This window comes from Ixodes scapularis, unplaced genomic scaffold, assembly GCF_016920785.2.
Source record: "Ixodes scapularis isolate PalLabHiFi unplaced genomic scaffold, ASM1692078v2 PGA_scaffold7__128_contigs__length_106722199, whole genome shotgun sequence".
In the NCBI taxonomy this organism is placed as follows: domain Eukaryota; kingdom Metazoa; phylum Arthropoda; class Arachnida; order Ixodida; family Ixodidae; genus Ixodes; species Ixodes scapularis.
Genome location: NW_024609882.1, coordinates 105,814,219 through 105,829,616, shown reverse-complemented (window position 1 = coordinate 105,829,616; position 15,398 = coordinate 105,814,219). Strand labels below are relative to the sequence as shown.

Sequence of the window (15,398 nt, the reverse complement as noted above, 5' to 3'; positions counted from 1 at the left end):
GTCATGGCGGAACCAATAGGAGGGTGCTCACTTCGGCACAGGGCAATCACGGCGGATGTGACCGGTCTGCTGGCAGCGCAGGCAAAGCGGGGGTCTGCCCGTCGCCAAGACGAGAGCCGGCTCTCCGGCTCTTCCCAGCTATTGAGGAAGGTTCTCCAAGGTCTTCCCAGCTAGTGTGGAAGGCCCTAGATTAAGCCGGATAACAGCCGTGCCTGTCATCAACCAGCAGCCCATGACACCTTTAACGCGCTACTTCTCAGTTCTTACGTCGATCACCTGGCCATACGTGCAAGTGCCCCTCTCACCTCGTCGCCAGGAGCGTAATGAAACAGTCAATGAATCTTGACCCAGGCGTCCCTGTTCACCGGGTCCATGACGACGCATCGCCGTCCCTTGACGACGAGGTCGCCCAAAGGGAATATCTTCCGCTTACCCTCGGTGACCTAAAGGTCACGGGAACGCGACAGAACAGCACACGAAAAAACAGCACGCGATAAAACAGCACGGTCAAAACAGCACGCGTCAAAACAGCCCAGCATCCAAACAGCACGGCGACAAAACAGCACGGCGACAAAATAGCACGCGACAAGACAGCACAGTGTCAAAACGGCACAGCGACAGAAGAGCACGTGCCAAAACAGCGCGGCGTCAAAACAGCACAACGACAAAACAGCACGCATGTAGCAACTTCGAGCGCACTCTTCACCTCTCTCGGCGTAAATATTTTCGAACCTCCTTAATCCTTTCATTTATTGTCGCTAGGTTATAAAGGAATTTATTGCCTATTTCATTGTTAAGTCTCCCGACTGGTGCTGCTGTGTTATTGCTAAAACAAACGAAGTTAGCAGTAGTTACTACTACTTAACTACGCTGATCTCTGAAGAGATTCTGTAGTTAGAGGTGATATCTTCGCGTCGATGTTGGGCGCATTGTCTGGTCTTTTTTTTTTTTTCTTTTAGAATCACGAAAGATGAAAAGTTATTGAGAAAAAGAAATCCGTAAGTTCATGCTATGAACCGTCTGGTTTGCGGCGGTCCGGTAAAGTTTCGTAGTACTCGTCGTTTTGTAATTACCACCTAAGCGTAGAACGCACTCATAAAACAAGCGGGAGATGCGCCGATTACAGATACCTTGATAGAACCGGGAAGATAAGGTAACTTTAATGTCGAGCGAATTCAAGGTGTACCATAGGCAACGATTCTGCGGGGTTCATTCGCCTTAAACACGAGGCTGCAGCTTGCAGGCGAGAAGTTCTTTCGAGTTAAATTCACAAATTATTTCCGACGAAGGCTTCGATTGAGTGGAAACCGGTGAAGTAGAAACATGCCACAGCCTCAATATGCCCATACTGTTGCTGTACAGCATGGGCTAATCATACCGTTGCGGCACACAATTTCTGTTTTATTTTTAACAACTAACAACAGCATATTGTCGTGCGATTGATTCATTTATTGTAGACGACATCACCAGCAAACTTGAGCGTCAATGTTAGCCAGAACTGTGCGAGAAATAGCCGGAATACGCAACAGCGGGGACTTCGGTACTGCCCAGGGAGCCTTCATGTGCGCATCGAGTATACTCCCCACTCCCAACTTACTCCCATGAGAACGGATTCGACAAATTGGCCGTCGACGAGATGCCCTTCGAGGAATTGGCCTAGACCCTCCATTCTTTTACAGCGCCTACTTTAAGACATGCATTTTTTAACTCCATCGCTATATTTGGTGTTCAGCGGTTTCGGCTTAAACCGCTAAAACCAGTAAAAGTACGACGAAATCTTTTTTTAAAAATTCGGTTTTAACTGAAAAAGGTAAGTATTTTCGAGGGTGCTTGCAGGGGTGGGTGGGGGAATGTGCTTCATTACTGACCGTATGACCACTTCCTTCCGCAGTTTTTAGCCTGTCTCTGAGATTGGTTCAACTTTGAACAAAAGTTGAACCGACGCAATGGTCTTCAGGACGGAATGTGGGTTTTTCACCTGATATGGATTTGTGTGTCAAATTCTTTGTTCAAAGAAGAGAGTTTAATCGTAAACTGAACAATAAAATCAAAGGGCATCCATAAATGCCGCACATTTTTTAACACCCATAGCTTCCGTATACTAGAGGAGGGCATAAATACGATTGATTTATTGTCATTTCTTAGACTGCGCGAATGAACCACCTCTCGCAGTCGTAAAAATGGGGGAAAGATGCACTAAGTAGAATGCTTGCAAATTTTTGGATTTTGATATTTGCCTCTCCGACCGAAGTGCTACTGAAGCTCATGTTCGTCTTGTGTACAAATACGAGTCCACTACGATAATGTCAGATCACGGTAGGGCCCCAGTGCGTTTTGCAGAACAGGTCGCGTCGGGTGCCACAGACAGCAACAAATAAGAAATACACTACCTGGTTTACTCACTATTCATTTTAAACAAACGCCTTTAAATATTGCATTTTCGTCAGTATACTGGTTTTCGTCAATAAACCGAAAATAACTGAAAAGTTTATGAGTCTACAAATATACTCAGCAATAAACCGAAAACTTCTGCTTGATATGAAAACCGAAAAATGTACGCCGAATTTCAAAATAATTAAAACCGAAAACGTCAAACCCTAGCTTTATTGTGACTGTCCTATTTTGACGCTGTGCTGTTCTGACGCTGTGCTGTCTTGATGCCGTGCTGTTTTGGCACGTGCTCTTCTGTCGCTGTGCCGTTTTGACGCTGTGCTGTTTTGTCGCGTGATATTTTGATGCGTGCTGTTTTGCCGTCGTGCTGTTTGGACGCTGTGCTTTATTGACGCGTGCTGTTTTGACCGTGCTGTTTTGTCGCGTGCTGTTTTGTCGTGTGCTGTTCTGTCATGGTGCCAAAGGTCACAGCCCAGACGTGATCCATCTGGTACGCCCCCAAGGTAAGAACCTCGGGGAACAGTGCCAGATGACTGAGGGTGTCACAGAAGCTTTTCACACGTATACGGGCGTCCCCGGCCGTCGGCTTAAAGAAACACAATGTTGAACACAGTAGGTTCGGTTGGAAGAGGCGGAAAAATCATCTAATACTCCGAAGACGGAGAGTCATACATAGTTTCCCTAAAACGTAAAAAAAAAAAAAAAAAAAAAAAAAAAACGGACGGAAAACGAAGAAAAGACTTCGTTGTTTTGTCAGTTTTTTTTTTTTTTTGCTGTTTCTACGTCTCAGGGTGACTATGGATTCCATTCACCAGCTCGCCTGCGTTTTTCACCTTTCTTAACGCAGAGTTGTTTGTGTCACCGCGGTCCGACTGGGCCGCTATTGCTATTCCGGCGGAGCCTATCATCCCACGTCCGCACTCATTGAAAGCCAGAAGTCGAATGCCATGCAGACATTCCTGCAGAAGACATTCCTTAACGAGCGGGAGTTGACATGCATAGTTATAGCGTTCCACTCTTAGAAACGAAGCTTCAGCGTCCTGCTGTATTTTTTTCAGAGAACAGTGCTCTCTCCAGGGCGCATTTAAACACTTCCAAAAGCCAGGCCCTGGAGTTTGCAGGCTTCCCTCCAGTCCCACCGGCAGGCGTGAAAGTCGCGGCCGAGTCCTCCGTCCTCGGCGTGCGGCTCGCCTGTCCTGAAGTAGTCTCTCGTACGTGAGGGGTCTGGCCTTCACATTGGAACGTCAGATTATACTGCGGCGGGAAATTTACTTCGTTCCTTTACAACAACGCGTACCTGGTGAGGGCCGTGTCTTGTGGTCAACCTTCATACGTTGCTCACGTATCTTTTCCGTCTCTTCATTTCAGTTCGACTCTTGTAGGAGTACCGAGTTTGTGACAAGGCGGCTGCTTCGCCTTTCCACGCAATTTTGGCGGCATAGGCATGCCCTGCATCGACACGACGAGTCGCCTGCTATCGTTTCGCAGATTTTGGGCGATACTAGGCGACTGAGAGCACCCTGTGTGGTCTCTGGCATTTTATAAGGCCTTCGCGGCGGGTTTTTGTTCCTCGCGCGCCGGGTAACCTGTACTCGAGCGCGGAGACAACACCCTCTCTTACCAAGCGGCGGCGGCTTGCTACGAAGAATTACGACCAAGCCTACCGAAGCTGGAGGTGCGTGAGGAGCTAACGGCTCGTGCTGTCGAAGAGGCTTACGCGGCCCGAACCACTCCTGAAGAGCGGAACTGGGGGAATCCCTTTCCTTTGTCGTCATTTGTTTCTAGGCGCCTTTCCAGACCCCTAGAAGTTCATGAGTGGCGTCGGGGCTGGGAGGTCTTCCCTAAGAGGGAGCGCCTCTACCGCTGGGGCGTGGTTCTCTTCCAAATGCCCGAATGGAGGGCAGGTAGAGACGAACGCCCTCGTTTTCTCTGCTTGCCTTGTCGCGCATTCCTTTTGGCGGTTGATACACTAGGTCTTCCGGGGTCTGAAAATCGAGAATTTTGTGTCGGACGGTCAGAACCCTCTGGGGGCGGGTTTAACTTCTCCGCCTCTTGTATAATCAATGTGAGAAAACTGGCAGTCGACGAAGAGAGATTCCTCCAGTGCCGGCATATATTTTTTTTCTTAAGATGTATTAGCAATGTTAGAGCAGTTTAAATTTCTTCCTAAACTTTTGGGCGAACGAGGCACTACCTGGATTAGGCTCTTGCTCACGGCGTACTTGCCTGCTTGACCTTCAGGTTTCGGGCCGTGTGGGAGTCCGGAAGCCCTGGTATCTGCACTGTCCAAGACGCCGGTGAAAGACTTGGTGATCATCTCAAACTCCTGCCAAGGACGCGACTCCGGCATCAGCCATCTTCTCAAGACAAAGCAGGTTGTTATATTTAATCAATGCCTCACTGCGCCTTGAATCGGGAGTTTTATATAGGAACGAGCGTTAAAACTGTCCGCAGCAATGTTCTTTATAGTGCGAACATGCCCACCAAAACGCGTCTCTCCACGCAGAAGGGGGAAGGCGTGAAAAAAATAAAATAAAACTCTACCGGAGCAGACGACATTCTCTTTCTGGACGTGTTTTCTTTTCTTTTGCAAGGCATTCGTGGTTGTTAGTCGACAATACCAGCTCAAGCTTTGCTGTATTCCCCCTCAACTTTCTCCAACGCCGGGTTGTAAAGAACCGGTAGATTTTCGGCAGCCGCAGAAAAGACAAGGTAGCCACTACTCAACTTAGTTTAACTTTAAGTCCAGACGTTGCCGACGCTGCGAGCTGATGGAACTGTAGCAGCCGTGCCAGCTGTACCACTGGAGCGAGAGAAAAGAAGCCGAGGCGCACGAGAACAGACCACGAGACACGAGCTTTGCGATTCGGCGACCGAGCGGACCGGCGGCTAGATCGGACGATGTTTTCTACTGTTACGGTTTTCTTGTAAATATTGTATATAAAATATGTTGAGTGCCACCTGACTGGTACCCACATAACCACACATAAAAGAAGCCGAGGCGCACGAGAGCAGGGTGAATGAAGACTTGCCGAGGACTAGGTTTTCGTGTTTGAACTGGGCGTAAGGAGCTCATTGCTTCTCGGAGTCGTTGGACATAAGATGATGGATCCATTACCCCTTGTGCCGTTGATGGTTCGACCATGTCAGCGGGTAGACGAGGGGGAGAACCGTACACGAGTTCTGCCACGGTACAACCCACATCTGATTTTAGAGTTGAACGTAGTCCGAGCAACACAACAGGTAGGTTGTCAACCGATGCGTCGGGGAGTAGCTGTGCTCGGAGCGCAGACTTCAGCTGTCTGTTCTCGTGCGCCTCCGCTTATTTTCTCTCGCTCCAGTGGTACAGCTGGCACGGCTGCTACAGAACCAATCAGACAGCTTCAAAATCACGCCATTATGAAGGTCGTCATGCTTCTGTATGTTTTTCATCATCGCTGGGCTAATCATAAAAAGAAAAGGTCGAGTGACTTGCGCTTTTGTCACTGCTCGATTGGTCTTATTAGCTCGAAGCGTCGGCTGCATCTGGCCTTATGGGGACACGAATTATTGGGAGAATATAATCCACCCCGCTCACTTGGGTCAGACATGGCGCCCACAGTACATACAGCGCCAAATCTTCGCTAGATGTGGACAGCACGCGCCCAATGAATGCATTTTGAAATTTCAACGCGATGTGTGAAAACGTTCGACTGAAGTTTAACTCTTGTGCGAATGAGCTAAAATTAAAAAAAAAAAAAAAACAAAACGAGCTGACATCACCTGGCACAGGGAAAGTGCTATATTTGTTAGGTGTACTGAATTTATTGCATCACTGGTTGATATTACTAACTAACGCAAGCATTAAACGCAATTAGTTTTTATTTTAATCGTGTAAACATTCGCAATCATAAAAAAATCTACTTACTAAATTCTTTGTTTCGTGAGATTCGAAATCTTTATGCCGAGCAGATATCTATGCGCCAAAAGACACACGGACAAGAAAATAGACAGAACAGGGCGCACTTGCAGCTAACTTATTTTTTTTAAATCTAGCGATATATATATATCCGCGATAAAACAAACAGCCACGGCTACTTGCGGTGTAACCCTCGTAGCAAAAAATAATGCTCATTTGCCGATAAAGACAGTGACGTGTAATCAAAACACATATCACCATTTGCTTTGATTTTGATGGGATCGTGTAAGCAAAAGGTCAGGGAGCAAACGAGCTTGTGGTGGTTAAACATTTGACTAAAAACACCGAGACTGAAACGAGAAGGGACGGACAAACACAAAGTCTCAACGCAACTCTCTAGAAACCCTATTTGGGTGCCTATACTAAATCCTGCTGTCGCTAAATGACGGAGCTCATGGAAAACGACTTCAGTGAGTGGCAAGGTGTCACGACGGGGTTGCTTGAGTGGCCGCGGCATGCTCGCGCGAACGATCATTCAAGCACCTGCTAGTGTGGCTGACATAAGAAGAGTCGCATAACAAGGGTAATTAAACAGTAGTCCCATGGTGCACTCTGTGTATTTGGTGCGGTGCCTGGTTTCATTATAATCTGTAGAATCACTGAAATCGCTGATCCTACGGCACAACCGCGACAACTTATTGTGTGCAGTGAAAACCAGAAGTACATCGTACCGAGCGGCCACTTTCTTAAGATTATGCGCGACGGTGTGCATATACGGAATTAAAACCGGCCTCGCCGTACCCCTGACGCGGGGTTGCTTTTGTATCCCTTTAATATTTTTATCAGGCTTCCTGCCTCTTCAACCATAGTGCTCTGGGGAAAATCCAGAGTCTCCAACCACGCTACTTGCTTCTCAAGACTTGCTTGGGCACTATGTCTGCAAGACTTCTCTTGATGGCTCCCTCTAGACACATAGGGGTAATGTTGTTCTTTGCTATTTTTGAATGGGCGGAGTTAAACAGAAGTATGCTTTTCTCTGAACGTGGCATGGAGATCTGTGGCCGAGTGGGCTAGCGCACACTAGCTAAAAGCTCGGAGCACGTGCAGCGAAAGCTCGCGCTGCAGGACCCAGGGATTCTTAAAGCCCCTCTATCCTGGGAAAAGTGGCGCCATTCATTGTTCTAGAAATGCGCGAGGCACGTGCCTCGCGCCAATTCTGGGAAATTCATGGCGTCTGAAATTCAGCTCAGTGCTGCGCTGTGCCGTCATGATTTTCCCAAGGGCTGCACGTTGCACGTGCCTCGTCCATTGATGGACTTTGCGCTACTTTTTGAACATGGAGGGGCTTTAGGGATCCTGGGTTCAGTCACTACTCCTGCCCGTTTCGATCTGGCTGAATAGTGTATCGGTGCGCGGTTGTGTATCACTGCTGCGTGGGGCACGTTAAGACGCTATGCCAGGGGTTGTACTGCACTGGCTAAATTGCTCATTTACAGCGAGTGCCTCGTCGCAACTTTGAAAGGGCTGACGAAGTACCCGCTGCATAAATATCCACACAACCCTAATTAACATTATGCAGAAAGTGGTTCATCAATCCAGCAAATATGGTCCTTGTGTAGACAACCTGAGGTCCAGGAACTGCAATATTCATTCTCTCGGCTCCTCATTCGTACATTATAAGCCACTACAAAATGACTCGAAAACCTCCGACCCGATCTTCGGGTCTCTGGTTACTGTGAGAGCCTGCTTAGTCAGAATGACGAAACCATTTTTTTTTTAAACAGTAAAAAGAAGCATTGCCTCTTTGTGTCTAGAGGCAGCTCCGAAGAAGTTATGCAGGCACAATGAATAAGAAAGTTTCGAGAAGCAAGTAGGGGCGGCTGGAGAGAGCGGGTGTCTCTCAGGGAACGTTGGTTGAGGTAGCAGAAAGTCTGGTAAAGAAATCTAAAGGTATACCGGGGGTTACCCGCAAGAGGAGTACGGCAAGGCCGGTTTTAATTCCGTTTATGTACACCGTCGTGCCTGACCTTAGGAAAGTGGCCACTCGATATAAAGTACCATTGGTTTTCACTCCACCCAATTAGTTGTCGGGGTTGTGCCATAGGGTCAACGATCCGAGTGATTCTACAGATCCTTGAAAACCAAGCGCCGCACCAAATACACAGATAGCACCACGGGACTAGTGTATAGAATACCAAACAAGGTAGAGGGGCTTAGAGCAATAAACCGGGGCTCCGGTCTGCACTCGGAAGTGAGCCCCATAAGGCCGCTGCCATTTTACGCAAATTTGACCCCTCGTCACGTGACCAAACCAAATACGTGACGTCACAGGAAAGATGGCAGCGCCTATGCAGCGGCTGGCCCCAGCTGGGCCGGAGGATTGGCCGGAGCTTGTCAGATGCTTTGTTCGTTGTCGTTTGTCTCGGCGAGTTGATTTCAGACGCGGAAGCCGTCATATAAGGCTGGTCGAAAACGACTTCAGAGTTCAGCGTGGCGTCTGACGTAGTATAACGTGAAAATATTGGCGACGTGCGCGACCGAAAGCGTCGCTGTGGTCTGCCTTCCACGATTGGCCGAACGCTGACTATGACGTCAGAAAAGGATTTATCATCGACGGAAATAAGAGGAATGAAAGAACTTTAATTTTGACGGTGTTGGCAGTGTTCCTTTGAGAGCGCAATCATTTCAAGCTTCCACCATGCTATTTACAAACACCATCGAACTTGATGTTTGCAAGGTAATGACGTCACAAGGGGGAACCGTAGGAGGGCGCCACTAAAACATCTCGCCGCTAATAGAGGAACGGTGTGCATTTCGCTGGTGACCGGCGGGCATGTTGCCACGAAAGAGGCAATCGGCCCTACGTTGCTCTTTTTCGGATTGATTCGGATACCGCTACACTCTAAGAAAAAGTGAGCACCCCCCCTAGTCATCGTGCGTTTTGACGGCTCTAACTACCCCCACAGGCTTACCTAACTACCCACTGGGCTCGAGCCATTGAGAGTTAGCACCCTGTTGGAAGGTGACAAGCATGGGGTAGTCAAGTTTCATAAACTCTTGAATTGAACATTCAAGTGCATGCAGTCGTTTAATAGTAAAAGTCACTTCAAAAATCTCAAAAAGTACTTAAAACTTGTTTTCTTTTTTGTGTTGGTTATTATTTATTCAAATTTAAACCGCTCGAAACAAGCGTGTGGCTCATTCCGCCTAAACTGGCAGAAAACAAACAAGTACAGGCAACATTGGTACGCACCTACTAAAACCCGAGGCAGATAAAAAGTATCGCGGTTGTCCTTTTTGGTTCCGTCGCGGGTTTTATGATGTACAACAGTAAACAACAGCTGGCAGCTGGCGTCGTGCTCGAGGAATTTAACCAAATCTCTAGAAAAGCACAGAAAGCTACGCACAGGCGTGAGTTGACTTGAATGTTCGTCGGACGAGATACTCTTGTCGTCTTTTATTGTGCGGTTCAGTAAAGAGCGTGCTCTCAATAAAGGTGTGATCGGTCAGTTCTGCGTGCAGTTCAGTTGCAAATGGCCTCCTCGGTTCCGCCCGTTCCGCCGAACTTACGCTCCTGTCGTACCCAATTTTTTTGCTTGTAAGTGCAGGGAAGTATGAAGCATTGCACACCACGACTCAGGCCGGACGGGACGAGCCTACACAGATATCTGCGGTCATGTTCGTGTATTTCACTATTTCTCTGTCTCGGGATACATGATTCGCCTTCACTGGCTCATTTGGCACATTTCATCGAGCATACTCGATAAAAAAAAAAAAATGCTCAAACAAGTGTGTGTCATCCAAGGCGGAGTACTTCGAAAGAAGTACAGGCCTTCCAGCACGCGTTCCTTTTATCTATATAAAAGATTCCAAGTAAATTTCCAAAAATAAGGCATTGGCAAACATATACGTGCTATTTGTTTTAGATTTTTTTTTTTTTTTAGAAGTACTGCTGGAGACGACAGCAGGTGCAGCGCAGAGAACTATGTTCTCGGCGTTCTTTGATGCTCAACAGCTCATTCACACTGGAAGCGGATCTGCATTCGCAAAGCGGTTGTGAGCGCGGTTGTATAAAGATCCAGTCCAATTGCACGCGCACTTGATGTCATGGAGTGCGCGTGCAATCGTACTGGATATTTATACAACCGCGTTCGCAACCGCTTTGCAAACGCGGATCCGCTTCCAGTGTGAATGAGCGGTAAGGCCGGTTCAGACACTTGCGTTTGAATGAGTTTGACAGCTTTGCGTCGAGAACCGAAAGCGACTCACCGGCACGACTGTGCTTCGTATGAAGCGTGGAATCCAATTCAAGGAATCATCTTCGCACGCGATGTAAGCAGCAGGGATGCCCTGGTTTCTCGCTGCCGCAACGCAGTCAGACGCAGTCAAACGCCACTGTCTGAAGCAGGCTTTACATAATTTAGCATACGTATTTCGCGTTAGTTGCAGGTGAAGGCACGGGCCCGAAAGGGGCAATTCTGCACTGTCCTCTTGGCGCGAGCGCGAGCGCATAGAACGCATATTTGAAAGACACGCGCTTAAGCAAAAACAATTGTAGCGAAAAGAAGAAAACTGAAACAACGCTTCGGGGAGGACCGGCGGACGGGCTTTGCTAGAATCACCTGCGCGCGCTCAGTGTACTCAACATTTACTCAACCGCCGCTGAAGTCATTCGGATATGTAAAAAGAGAAAAGAAAATGCATCAGCGTGTTCAGAAAGTTGTGATTGCAGAAATTGTTTTCGATAATTAATACAATTAATTAAACAGGCTTCTGTATACTTAAAGTGTAGGCTAGCGAGAAAACGAAACTGATCAAAACGTGACGTGTAGCAACTATTCAAATTTATTCATAACCTGCAGTTCACTTTTGCAATGGATTACATTAGAGATACGAGCGCTTTCCTGAGGGCAGTAGAGGAAAATAATATATACGCGTAAACCTTGCACAGTCTTTTCGTATTTATGCAAAATATGACAGTGGTCACCATCCTAATCGGTCACAGAAAATAGAGCAGTATATAAGGTGGCGGTGTCGACTAGACGCGTGTATAGGAATGTAGAGTGTCATTATCTCATTAGTACCTTGTGCTGTGTCTGAACGCGTTCCTGTGTAGAATGCTATGGTGTCTGTATGTCGGGTATGTGTGAAGTGTGTAGTAGAATATGTACATACGTGAATGTCTGGCGAGGCGCTGAACACAAAGAGTGTTGGTTTCGTTTTTTTCCTAGTTTGAGCCCTGTCCGTTAGGTGGCGCGTGGCGCCGCCCAATTCAAGGAGTCCCGCGTTTATGTGTCTACTTATTTGAGTGAAAAACATGGAGGCGTTCCATGGCTCTACGGAGCTGACGGAGCAGCCCCGAAGGGTTCGGTTCTCAGCCTCTCGTCCCAGTGGGATCAGTCTCATAGCCAGTTGAATGGGTGTTCCGTGCGGTGAATAGCGCGAAGTGCGTGCACAAACGCGGTGAGGATTACCAGGGACTTGGAAGTGGATAACGAATGCTAACAGGTGAGCAGGAGCATTGAACGATCGGAACCGACGCTGCTTAAATCGGTGATGCTTCGCCTCGCCGCTGTCAACCGAAACCGCCGAATCACTGGCGGCAAGCACAGCAAGGAGACGCTCTGTTCAATAAAGATATCATTCCATTTGTCGCTATACGATTCCTTTCTTGAATGTTTTCTGGTCGCGAAGTAAATGCAGCCGGCCGCGCGAAAGCAGTCGCGGACAACCCCCTCAAGTGGCCCCCCCCCCCCCCCCCCCCCCCCCCTTCCTTTCACATCGTCGCCTCTACTCGTAATACGTGCGGTGTCCGTGGTTCGAGGCGCGTTTTGGAGTGCTTCAGTGCGCACGGAAGGCCGTGAACGGGCGCACGCACTTGAGAATCGTATTTTAGCAAAAAGCAGTCCAGCTCGCTAGGCCTTACTCGTACTGCTCCACTGTCGCTTGCCAGCGGCCATGTTGCTTTTGGGGGTGCTCACTTTGACAACCTGTTGATTGCGTGCCGTGTGATTACCCGTGGGGTTGTCAGTATAACGAAGGTGGGGTAGCGATATCTGTGACGGCTTCTGACTACCCCAAAGCTAGTACCCCACGACAACCCTTTTGTTGAGAGTGTAGGATAAATTTTAATTCGACATTTCTATGCTCTCGTTGACCATCGAAATCTTCGAGGTCTGTAGTGAAGCATGTGCAATATATTTGGATACAGAGTTTAGTGACGGAAATTGCGTGAGTCGCGCTTGGCAGTGTGCAATCGTGGTGCCGCTTCGTTCAAATGACTCAAGGCTCACTTTAGTTGTGCGGTGCACCGGAGAGCTGCCTTGCAGCTTGTAGTTCCCGTGCCGTGCTGTGCTGCTTCCCAAATTGTTCCGGCGTAGACGTGCACTTTCACAGAGTACAGGCGCGTGGCGCACCGAAGAGCTGCCTTCAAGCTGGTATTTCCTGTGCCGTGCTTTAGGTGATGCTGTGCTGCTTCCTAAATTGTTCTGGTGTAGACGTGCGCTTTAACGGAGCACAGATGTTGCAGTTTGTATTGAATCCGCTAGCCTTTTGCACATGTGGTCGATACAAAAGTTTTATCAACACTCGATACGCGAATTGCGAGCTGTATGGACATTTCATCACGCGTGTAACCTTCCCAGTTTATACGTTCACGCCGCTTTGCGAAGACAGTCTGCAGCGGCTCATTACCAGAAAAGTGGTCTCACATCCATTTTAGTTCAGCTCGTCCACAGCAGTCTCCAAACCCCGAAGGAGACGATTTATTCGGACAGAATGCTACTAAAGCACTGCATGCAGCTTCTTTAGTGGTCAGGATAGTCTCTATCTTGTCTGTTTTGTTATATTGTCACGGAGGCTGGCTCCTGTCCTATTTTCTATGAATATTCACTATTCGGGAAAGTTCCAGGCCATGCTCAGCTGTCATCGTATGTTCTGGTGGAGGTGCTGCGCACTTTACCCATAGCCCTTTACTCTGTCTGGATCCTGGCGGCTCCTCAGCCGAGTTGCCCGATAACTAGACACGGGTGGTGGAATATCCCACGTCTTAAACCCCCGGCGAGCCGGGAACCAAGTCTTATCCCGAGCACGGCAGAAAAACCGCAAGACAAGCGAGTACCACAAGGACGAACCTCGGAAATACACCACGAAGAACCTGATATCCGAGCCAATCGCTGCTATACCAGCAAGAACCACCGGAATTTTGTCTTTTGCCAGAAAAACCGAAGTTGACTAAGCCAACAATGACAAACCTGTAGCGGCAAACCGCGTCCACTCTCACCATCGTTTGCATGGCCGTCGCACCTCGCACTCCGACGCCCTTTCACGCAAGATGTATGAAGACGTCGAGAATTGGATTGAAATATATGACTGTGTCGCCCGCCACAGTGGGTAGACGGACAACCAGCTCCCGCAGAACCTATTCTTCTAATGGAAGAAACTGCCAGGCACTGGTTTGAGAACCACGAATCCTTCTTAACGTCGTAAAAAGTTTGCAAGATCCAGCTGAAGTGCACGTTCATCAGTCAACATTGACGAGAGAGAGCCGAATTCCTGATTCTGTCCAGGACATGGCCCCAACGAGAGCATCACCGCCTTTGTGGAGGATGTTTTGCGTCTGATCGAGCACCCACGCCAACCCTGATGCTGCAGAACACCAGAAGCTAAGAATCCCATGTCCCTCATGTAAGGGACAACACCTTCGGCAGCCTTGTCCGCTACTCCACGACAACAGTGGAAGGGTTCATACCACCAAGACTTCCAACATTGAATGTACACTGCAGGCCCGGGCCTGTCAATATCAACAACTCCCCAGCGTCTCGATACTCGAGTCGTCCAGCTGCAACCTCGATGCCAGTCTCCCAGGCACCCGCGGCATCATTCACAACGTTGTCCGGGAGGAGATCAGAAAGCTACTTCCTGCCATCAGTTGCCCGGCTTTTATTTTGATTGCCGAGATTGTTTCGGAACAAGTTCGACGGGCAATTCAACTGGAGACTTCTTCGAGCGAAGCGGCATCTGACAAACCAAGGGCGGCTTATGCCACAAAGTCACTACGACCGCCACCGGCTACCGGTTACTATTCAATGTCAATTTAACGAGACACCCCAACGACGAAGCATTCATATAGGCCCGAGCTTGCTGCATTTATGCAGAAAACTACCAGGAAAATTTTGCGGATTAGACGCCAACCCTGCTGCTTCAGTGCATCAGATGTCAGTGGCCGCATATGACGTAGGATTACAAGACGGCATCAATCGGTCAATGTTGCCACTCGACCAAACTGAACACCGACGTGCCAGGGGCGTCGTCCGAGAACAAAGACCACAGATACTACGACTGAACGCCTGACACAAGACTGTCGCAGAAATAACTCGTTATGAAACCATTTGCAAAGAACCAATAATTATGTAATCAAGTGGAATTAAACATATTTGATACACTAACCAAACAAACATATTTCCGCTTGTTTTTAGGCCTTCAGAGTCTATACACTAAGAATTGTGGTCACCGTGCGTGCTGGACCTTTTGAGGACACTCGCATCTCTGACCCCTCAATATTAATTAATGGGACATACCAGACTGGCAGACTAGTTGGATTGGACAGCACTCGTTTCATTTCTCCTGAACATGTGGCACATCCGAAAACCAACTCCAGTGATGTGAAAATGTTATTTATTAATTTAGTCCCTCCAGGGGCCTTTGTAGGCATTCCAGAGAGGATACTTAAACTACACACATGATAATAACATTAATGCACACCTCTGTAACTTGTTAATTGGAAAAACAAACACACCTTTGGGCATCTAGTTTAATAGTATCTGTTTGCGCACTACTTTATTGCAGGACACTCCCTATAGGTATAACACAATAGACCCTTTGCAAAACCCCATCAAGCAACACGACTGCCACGCTCAGCCGAGTTCACAGTGATGGCGGACATAACACTCTTGTTGAACAAGTGCCCAAGGTATGAAGGCCTTGGGAAATTAGAGTAGTAGCTACTGTAATTCGTTCCACCACAATTTGGTAAACGGCAAAGCCTACAGTCTCGGTGAGTCAATATGCACGTTGGAGAGAGGCACATAACAACATATCATCAGAGTGC

At 48.1% G+C, this 15,398-nt stretch overlaps 1 protein-coding gene across 1 annotated transcript in view; it reads left to right on the top strand.

Annotated features, from left to right (window-relative positions):
- The window catches only part of LOC8052907 (succinyl-CoA:3-ketoacid coenzyme A transferase 2, mitochondrial), a 90,791-nt gene that overhangs the window by 17,301 nt on the left and 58,092 nt on the right, over positions 1-15,398 (top strand). The window contains exon 2 of the mRNA XM_042286333.1: positions 4,633-4,766. Coding sequence (XP_042142267.1) covers positions 4,633-4,766 — 134 coding nt within the window. The remainder of the gene's footprint in view (positions 1-4,632; positions 4,767-15,398) is intronic.